The sequence below is a fragment of the Drosophila pseudoobscura genome, chromosome 3 (assembly GCF_009870125.1).
Source record: "Drosophila pseudoobscura strain MV-25-SWS-2005 chromosome 3, UCI_Dpse_MV25, whole genome shotgun sequence".
Lineage (NCBI taxonomy): Eukaryota > Metazoa > Arthropoda > Insecta > Diptera > Drosophilidae > Drosophila > Drosophila pseudoobscura.
Window position 1 is genome coordinate 10,732,118 of NC_046680.1, and position 9,689 is coordinate 10,741,806.

Consider the following 9,689-nt stretch of genomic DNA (forward strand, 5'->3'; position numbering starts at 1 on the left):
CTCAGAGTTTCGCTGGGATTAAGGGGGAATGAAACGACATATTTTTCGGGGAAAAAGTACAGTTTGCTTTATTGTTTATGTTTTAAATTCTTAACTATGATTCAATACAGTTCTTTTAGGTCAAATACTATATTCTCCCTTTTTTGAGAGTCGCGTCCCTGAGCAAAAAATTAAAACAAACACAAAAGTACACAAAGTATACGTTAAATCAGTGAATAAAAAAATTATATAAAACAACAAATAAGTAAATGGAAACCAATAAATATATAAAAAAATAAGTGAGAAAATAAAATAATCACAGAATTATAGTAAATCAATTTAACTAGATAATTGACTAATAAAATATGTATAAAAATTATACTAAGATACAAAAAGAATAAATATTAAACATAAAGATATAATAAAAAAAAAAAAACAATTATGAAAAATATGAATAAACAACGTTCCGACGAAAATAATTATAATAAGAAGAACAAAATAAATATTATTGATCAAATTGAAAAGAATGAAATATTAAATTTAAAGAATCAAAAATTAAGATAAATAAATAAGACAAAATGAAAAAAAAAAAAAAATTCAACAAATAAGTGAAATGAAAATAAAAAGATTTAAAAAAGGACCAATAATACAAAAGGAAAAGGAACAAATAATGTTAACATAATCAATATTAATATAAAATTGTGGAAATTAATTATGTGTGTGGCATAAATTAAAAAGGAGTGTATATTATAAAAGTGTCGAAAGATAAAAATAAAATAGTAAAATTTATTTTAAACCATATTTAAAAAAAAGTCTGAGAATCAATAAGAAAAATCAAATAATCCTTAAAAAATTTATATTTTGAATGCGAAAGAATAACCAAAAAATGATATAATTCTAACTGAAAAATATATATTTAAAAATAATGCCTTGCAAATAATTCTTCATAAGATGAAAAATACCATGACAAATAAAAAAGGTATAAAATGTTAAAATAATAATAAAATTCAGAAGAATTTTTAAACAGAAATTGTATAGAAATTAAATGAAACTAAATAAGTTTTAATATAAGAAAAATTAAAAAAAAAAAAAAACTTACCGAATCCAAAATGATGAGGAACCAAAGTAATATAATTCACGAAACAAAAATTTAAAACGCTCTTTAAGAAAAACTTCATATTTAAAAAAAATACCAAAAAAACCAAGAAACGATAAAAAAAAAAATAATTGCTTTAACGGAATAAATAAAAAAAATATATATTAAATTGAAGAAATTGAAAAATCTGACCAGAACTAAATTTTCCGAAAATGAAAAGGAAGAAATTAACTAAACGAAAATTATTACCAGCTCGGGAAGCTTAAGGATATACTTAGATCATTATTTATGCAACAAAAACACGCTTTGCTATTGGCAATACACGTCGAAGAAACTTTCCTGATAATCTATCACCTAGCTCCTATCTTAAGTGAAAGCTGTCATCGAGGGTATTGTTAGACCAACAAATTTATATCTTTCAAAAATGTATAACGAAAACATCAACAAAAATTATAAGAAATTCAAAACTAAAAAGGCACAAAATATGATCAACTAAAATGTTATGTAGTTTTGGAATTATAAGCTAAGGTCATAATTTTGGAAGAATTTTTGGATAACTGCTGTGGTTTTGTATCTCGTCAACTTATTTTTTCTTGTAGACTAAGGATGGATATCCAATGATTGAGTGGGCTAAGAATCGCCTATATCTGATTCATAAAAATTATGCTTTGATGTTGATTATTGCCCAACTGATAAATCATTAGGATTTTTAACTAACGTACTATTTTCCGATGATCAAAGAAAATCTTTGGAAAATGATTGGAAGAGTTTTCTTCTTCCTAGAAAATTAGGAAATGACTTTCAGTTCTGAGAAGCGAACTTGCCCTAGAAGCCGAGAGTCGTATTCGTTCACATATTTGTGGCACGTTCTTCTTTGACTCCGTGATTCATCTGAGTTTTAGATAGATTGGTAGAACATTTCCACATTTCCTGAATGGTCTGAATAGTTAAATCGAACACTCTCCTGTTATTGGGTGGGAAATATTGTGGAAATTGCCATTGCGACTGACAACCTGTTGAGTTTGATCAATAATATCTTTATCAGTCCAAGATTCTTTAACTTCTTGGTTTGTCGATCAGTCTGATGAGGGATTTGAACACTTTTGAAGATCCTGTAGAGACTGAAACAGGATTTCGTGAGCTGCGGGTCAAACGTTGTCACTCTCCTCGTACTTACATTTTGTAGAGCAGATTCCGGGAAATTGTATATCACTTTTATCGGTTCACTTTGAATGGAATTAATTGACTTTAATCAAGTAGAGCGAGAGCTTGGCCTTGGCTGGGCCGCCGCACAAGGCGGTGGCGGCTGGGCCCAGTGAGATTTTCGATCCTCTGTCTTTACTCGGCGGCACTTCGAACTAGACTGTGCCGTAATGCCGATATGACCTGGCTATTTATAGGCTGCGGACAAATCCACCACCAAAACTCTGAATTGAAAATACTTTCGCATGACGCAGGCGTGCCACCAGAGGGGGAATGTATGGCACTGGGAACCATGAATCGGGAGCCGGGAACGGGTAACCGGGTGCGTGCCGTTGGGTCATAACAATGACAATACGAGGGTTCGCTTGAAGAAATGAATTGAATTGGAAATGTTTATTTCATTTTTATGCTGGTATCGCTCTGCCCATAGATCGCTCTGCTTCTCGAATCTCGAATCTTGGCTCTTGTCACTCGGTGGAGGGTTCAGCTTATGGTTGGGTCACTCACCCCCAGTTTTGTGCGACTGTGCCCTATGGGAACCGAACTGAACAGAACTAAGCAGATCTACAGCTACCAGTTGAGTGCATAGTAATTAGTCAAGATTTTGCTATTTCTCTGGCGATCTTGTTCCGTTTCTCACGCTCAGGGGGTTCTTTCGGTCCTTTGGAATGGTGTTCAGTTCGCTCAAGGGTTCTTCAAGGAATGATAACAAAACAGTTAGCTATGGGTGGGGGGTTAGCGGTAGGGGAGGTTTTCTGCTCTGCGTCAGTTTGCCAGCTACCGGTGGGCCCTCCATCAGTTATGCTGGTTGCATTTAATTCCATTCAGGACTCTTGTGGGATCATCAATTGAACATGATTTGGCTACTGCCCGAATGCGGGTCGGGGATGCGCCAAAAGTGCAGCTGCCTGCCACCTCCCTGAGCTTGCAAGAGCGCCCTGGCTGGTACTTCATTATGGTGGTAATGGAACACAAATTTAATAAATGAAATCTGGATTTGCTAACTTTCAGGCAGATTGGTTCAATGAATTATCTTTAGCTTTCTTGGGAATAAGCTGGATGATAATATTTACACAAAATACACACCAATCCAATCAACCAGAAGACGCCCATCGGTCTGCAGCAGGTCCTAGACATGTGCACAGCTCCCTCCTACAGGAGAGGCCTGTCACAGGCCAATCCACGCAAGAAGAACATGAGGCTACGCTTTAAAATAGTCCTCCAGCTGAAGAGATATACAAGAAGGATAAAAGCCATAAGAACCTGTCGTAAGCCATAAGAGGCTCCTGTAACCCCACAGGCGAGTTCCAATTCAAGCGGATCACGAAGGGAAAATTTAAATTTACCTCTAAGTTCATGCGCTCATTTTGGTGCCGAAAGGCCTGCCGACATCTTCTCATAGCAAGTCTTTACTGGCGAATCGATCTTCACGAAGACGGTAACAATCTCTTCTTCCATACCTTGCTGCCGGAGTTGTCAATATCATCCTCGTTGTTGGGGATATCGCTCGATTTTTGCCTCTCCTTCAGATCTAGCGTGGGGTAAGTATTTCTAAATAGAAAGGAAATAAATCAAATTCTATCATTCAGTGCAGTTTAATTTTACTGAAAACCAAAACTATGTTTTTTCTTTTGGCTATTTGAATTTTGTGCCGCGTACTTAGTTTTGTTTGATTCCCTCTCTGACTTCGTCCACATCGTCGCGAAACGTTGAGATGCGCAGCAGGACTTCCCCAACCAGTTTATTGAGATGATCAAACCCATCCCTGAAGCATAAGTTCTTCCTGACATTGTCCTCAAAGTTGCGGACATTCTCGTCGGACTCGATTTTAGCGGCCTCGGCCTCTTCCCGCAATCTACTTAAAATCGCCTACCTCATCTTCTCTTTGTGGAGCTCCACCTTCAGACGGTTGTCCAGCTCGAGGAGGCCGTGCTGGTACCGTGTCTTGCTGAAGGCGTCTGACGCACTCGTTCCGGTGATGAAGCTCATGCATTTCTTTCTTAGGTTAAATTCAGAGACAAGACTATCGAGCCCCGCGTTGCGATAGCTCTGAGTCTTGTAGATCACGATTAGCTTATAGAGCTACATATGCCAGTTCGTACATGGATTCTGGATTAGACTCCAGGGTATTCGGCTCTGGCGTTCGGCTACCACCGCGTCATCATGAGCCAGCCCAAACCGGGTACGTTTTCCTTGTTTCCTCCCTATTCATCTTTTGCATTAACTATTTTTTTCTTAGGTCTTCTTCTTTTATTATTTGATACCCTCGCCTGATCGGCGGCCATCGTAAACTCCCCGGCGGTTCCTGTACTTTCGGGAGGTCTCTTAGCTGGACTGTGGTAGTCCCTGGCTGTCCTGCTGCGAGCATTAGCCATGATGCCGCTGCTGTGTCGCTGGGTCGACAATGGCGTCCCGTCTTCTGCAGCAGACCTCGGAAAATCTGTCAGCAACCTCCCCATTCATACGTTGTTGAATCAAACGCTGCTTCAGCTTAGAGACATGTAAGTGAATCAGTATATAATTGTGGATATATTTTAAAATATATCTTCCTTCACAACTTATGTACCCTACTCCTTGCCACAATCAGAGTCATATCCGATTTCCCCCCGCCAAACGAAGTCCTATCCAAGAATTACCGAGGCGTATTCGAGACAGACCGAGTCCCATCGCAGGCAGACAGACACGTATCCCAGCAGGACAGAAGCTCACCACTTGCAAGATCGGAACCTAACAAGCCATCGTCATCCCCCCACCTGGCCATCGACAACAAGGACTTTGACTATGGCAACCAATGGAGGGGCTACGCGGGCTATTAGACTCTAGATAAATGTTTTCCACTTTATTATACTAAGCTAAGTTCTGATGAATATATGTAACTATTGAAAAATGATCCGTGCTGTTCTTGTATGGAGGAGACCATCGGGAATACAAAAAGGTGTGGCACGCCCAGATCGGTTCACAAATAGCGGAAAAAAATAAATATTTTTGTCAGGGGAAAATGACCTTGATCCTTAATAGGGACTCCATAGATTTTTTTTCCTATTTTCTTTGGCCGTTCAAACTGGCGTAACAGCCGAATTTCAAATCTGGGATACCAGGCGAACAGAAATCAGCAGAAGCTCACTAGTTTTTTTAAATTTCTTTTAATTTATTATTTCCGTTTTTTCCTATATTCTTTAGCCGTTCAAACTGGCGTAACGGCCGAAATTGAAATCTGGGATACCAGGCCAACAGAAATCAGCAGAGGGTCACTAGTTTTTTTTAATTTCTTTTAATTTATTATTTCCGTTTTTTCCTATATTCTTTAGCCGTTCAAAATGGTGTAACGGCCGAATTTCAGATCTGGGATACCAGGCCAACAGAAATCAGCAGAGGGTCACTAGTTTTTTTAATTTCTTTTGAATTATTTTTTCCGTTTTTCCTATTTTCTTTGGCCGTTCAAACTGGCGTAACAGCCGAATTTCAAATCTGGGATACCAGGCGAACAGAAATCAGCAGAAGGTCACTAGTTTTTTTAAATTTCTTTTAATTTATTATTTCCGTTTTTTCCTATATTCTTTAGCCGTTCAAACTGGCGTAACGGCCGAAATTGAAATCTGGGATACCAGGCCAACAGAAATCAGCAGAGGGTCACTAGTTTTTTTTAATTTCTTTTAATTTATTATTTCCGTTTTTTCCTATATTCTTTAGCCGTTCAAATCGGTGTAACGGCCGAATTTCAAATCTGGGATACCAGGCCAACAGAAATCAGCAGAGGGTCACTAGTTTTTTTTAATTTCTTTTAATTTATTATTTCCGTTTTTATACCCGATACTCAAAATGAGTATTGGGGTATATTAGATTTGTGGTAAAAGTGGATGTGTGTAACGTCCAGAAGGAATCGTTTCCGACCCTATAAAGTATATATATTCTTGATCAGCATCAATAGCCGAGTCGATTGAGCCATGTCTGTCTGTCCGTCTGTCCGTCTGTCCGTCCGTCCGTCTGTCCGTCTGTCCGTCCCCTTCAGCACCTAATGCTCAAAGACTATAAGAGCTAGAGCAACGATGTTTTGGATCCAGACTTCTGTGATATGTCACTGCTCCAAAAATATTTCAAAACTTTGCCCCGCCCACTTCCGCCCCCACAAAGGGCGAAAATCTGTGGCATCCACAATTTTGACGATACGAGAAAACTAAAAACGCAGAATCGTAGAAGATGACTATATCTTCTAGAGTGCAAAATCTGAACCAGATCGTATAATTATTACAGCCAGAATCACGAAAACAATTTCACTCTTTCTCGCTCTGTCTCACTCTAACACACAGGTTTCATGGTCGGTTTTGCCAATTGCAAAATATGAGTTCAAGGATCTCAGAACCTATAAAAGCCAAAACAACCAAATTTGGTATCCACACTCCTGTGATATCGGACCTTGACCGTTTCCTGTCCAAATTTCGCCACACCCCCTTCCGCCCCCGCAAGGGACGAAAATCTGAGGCAACCACAAATCTCAGAGACTATTAAGGCTAGAGTAACCAAATTTGGTACACACACTCCTTTAAGATGTCACTATAAAACGTATATCTCAGAATTTCGCCCCACCCCCATCCGCCCCCACAAAGGACGAAAATCTGTTGCATCCACAATATTGCAGATTTGAGAAAACTAGAAACGCAGAATCATAGATAATGACCATATCTATGAGATTGCTGAATCTGGATCAGATCAGATCATTTTTATAGCCAACAGGAACAAATCAATTTTCATTGGCTACGCAGCGCCCGACGTCACGCTCATACTGATTTCCTGTCTCTCTCGCACGCACTCTTTGTCGTGTCGTTTAATATTAGCGGCGTCTGCCGGAGGAGAGCCATACTGCGGTGTCCGCAGCAACTCACAACGTTCCACCTCGTTTCCTATATTCTTTAGTCGTTCAAATCGGTGTAACGGCCGAATTTCAAATCTGGGATACCAGGCCAACAGAAATCAGCAGAGGGTCACTAGTTTTTTTAGTTTCTTTTAATTTATTATTTCCGTTTTTTCCTATATTCTTTAGCCGTTCAAATCGGTGTAACGGCCGAATTTCAAATCTGGGATACCAGGCCAACAGAAATCAGCAGAAGGTCACTAGTTTTTTTAAATTTCTTTTAATTTATTATTTCCGTTTTTTCCTATATTCTTTAGCCGTTCAAATCGGTGTAACGGCCGTTCAAACTGGTGTAACGGCCGAAATTCAAATCTGGGATACCAGGCGAACAGAAATCAGCAGAGGGTCACTAGTTTTTTTAATTTCTTTTGAATTATTTTTTCCGTTTTTCCTATTGTCTTTGGCCGTTCAAACTGGCGTAACAGCCGAATTTCAAATCTGGGATACCAGGCGAACAGAAATCAGCAGAAGGTCACTAGTTTTTTTAAATTTCTTTTAATTTATTATTTCCGTTTTTTCCTATATTCTTTAGCCGTTCAAACTGGCGTAACGGCCGAATTTCAAATCTGGGATACCAGGCGAACAGAAATCAGCAGAAGGTCACTAGTTTTTTTAAATTTCTTTTAATTTATTATTTCCGTTTTTTCCTATATTCTTTAGCCGTTCAAATCGGTGTAACGGCCGAATTTCAAATCTGGGATACCAGGCCAACAGAAATCAGCAGAGGGTCACTAGTTTTTTTTAATTTCTTTTAATTTATTATTTCCGTTTTTTCCTATTTTCTTTGGCCGTTCAAACTGGCGTAACAGCCGAATTTCAAATCTGGGATACCAGGCGAACAGAAATCAGCAGAAGGTCACTAGTTTTTTTAAATTTCTTTTAATTTATTATTTCCGTTTTTTCCTATATTCTTTAGCCGTTCAAACTGGCGTAACGGCCGAAATTGAAATCTGGGATACCAGGCCAACAGAAATCAGCAGAGGGTCACTAGTTTTTTTAGTTTCTTTTGAATTATTTTTTCCGTTTTTTCCTATTTTCTTTGGCCGTTCAAACTGGCGTAACAGCCGAATTTCAAATCTGGGATACCAGGCGAACAGAAATCAGCAGAAGGTCACTAGTTTTTTTAAATTTCTTTTAATTTATTATTTCCGTTTTTTCCTATATTCTTTAGCCGTTCAAATCGGTGTAACGGCCGAATTTCAAATCTGGGATACCAGGCCAACAGAAATCAGCAGAGGGTCACTAGTTTTTTTTAATTTCTTTTAATTTATTATTTCCGTTTTTTCCTATTTTCTTTGGCCGTTCAAACTGGCGTAACAGCCGAATTTCAAATCTGGGATACCAGGCGAACAGAAATCAGCAGAAGGTCACTAGTTTTTTTAAATTTCTTTTAATTTATTATTTCCGTTTTTTCCTATATTCTTTAGCCGTTCAAACTGGCGTAACGGCCGAAATTGAAATCTGGGATACCAGGCCAACAGAAATCAGCAGAGGGTCACTAGTTTTTTTTAATTTCTTTTAATTTATTATTTCCGTTTTTTCCTATATTCTTTAGCCGTTCAAATCGGTGTAACGGCCGAATTTCAAATCTGGGATACCAGGCCAACAGAAATCAGCAGAGGGTCACTAGTTTTTTTAGTTTCTTTTGAATTATTTTTTCCGTTTTTTCCTATTTTCTTTGGCCGTTCAAACTGGCGTAACAGCCGAATTTCAAATCTGGGATACCAGGCGAACAGAAATCAGCAGAAGGTCACTAGTTTTTTTAAATTTCTTTTAATTTATTATTTCCGTTTTTTCCTATATTCTTTAGCCGTTCAAATCGGTGTAACGGCCGAATTTCAAATCTGGGATACCAGGCCAACAGAAATCAGCAGAGGGTCACTAGTTTTTTTAGTTTCTTTTGAATTATTTTTTCCGTTTTTTCCTATTTTCTTTGGCCGTTCAAACTGGCGTAACAGCCGAATTTCAAATCTGGGATACCAGGCGAACAGAAATCAGCAGAGGGTCACTAGTTTTTTTAAATTTCTTTTAATTTATTATTTCCGTTTTTTCCTATATTCTTTAGCCGTTCAAACTGGCGTAACGGCCGAATTTCAAATCTGGGATACCAGGCGAACAGAAATCAGCAGAAGGTCACTAGTTTTTTAAAATTTCTTTTAATTTATTATTTCCGTTTTTTCCTATATTCTTTAGCCGTTCAAATCGGTGTAACGGCCGAATTTCAAATCTGGGATACCAGGCGAACAGAAATCAGCAGAAGGTCACTAGTTTTTTTAAATTTCTTTAAATTTATTATTTTCGTTTTTTCCTATATTCTTTAGCCGTTCAAACTGGCGTAACGGCCGAATTTCAAATCTGGGATACCAGGCGAACAGAAATCAGCAGAAGGTCACTAGTTTTTTTTAATTTCTTTTAATTTATTATTTCCGTTTTTTCCTATTTTCTTTGGCCGTTCAAACTGGTGTAACGGCCGAAATTCAAATCTGGGATACCAGGCCAACA

At 38.0% G+C, this 9,689-nt stretch overlaps 1 protein-coding gene and 2 long non-coding RNA genes across 3 annotated transcripts; 1 reads left to right on the plus strand and 2 right to left on the minus strand.

The window, feature by feature from the left end:
- Window positions 1–41: 41 nt before the first annotated feature.
- LOC117183711 (uncharacterized) lies at window positions 42–1,165 on the minus strand. The gene is made up of 2 exons (XR_004468855.1): window positions 1,079–1,165; window positions 42–158 (listed from the first exon to the last, which is right to left on the minus strand). It is a non-coding gene; the product is annotated as an uncharacterized lncRNA (long non-coding RNA).
- A 265-nt stretch (window positions 1,166–1,430) lies between these two features.
- Window positions 1,431–2,467, minus strand: LOC117183715 (uncharacterized). Its single transcript, XR_004468861.1, has 2 exons — window positions 2,253–2,467; window positions 1,431–2,196 (listed from the first exon to the last, which is right to left on the minus strand). It is a non-coding gene; the product is annotated as an uncharacterized lncRNA (long non-coding RNA).
- A 2,079-nt stretch (window positions 2,468–4,546) lies between these two features.
- Window positions 4,547–5,168, plus strand: LOC117183658 (uncharacterized). Its single transcript, XM_033378301.1, has 2 exons — window positions 4,547–4,779; window positions 4,866–5,168. The coding sequence occupies exons 1-2, from the start codon at window positions 4,652–4,654 to the stop codon at window positions 5,092–5,094; spliced, it is 357 nt and encodes a 118-aa protein (XP_033234192.1). The 5' UTR covers window positions 4,547–4,651; the 3' UTR covers window positions 5,095–5,168.
- Window positions 5,169–9,689: the final 4,521 nt, after the last annotated feature.

Coding starts and splice junctions, on each gene's coding strand:
- LOC117183658 (XM_033378301.1), top strand. CDS start 4,652: ATGATGCCGCTGCTGTGTCGCTGGGTCGACAATGGCGTCCCGTCTTCT. Junction 4,780..4,865: donor CTGCTTCAGCTTAGAGACAT/GTAAGTGAATCA, acceptor TGCCACAATCAG/AGTCATATCCGATTTCCCCC.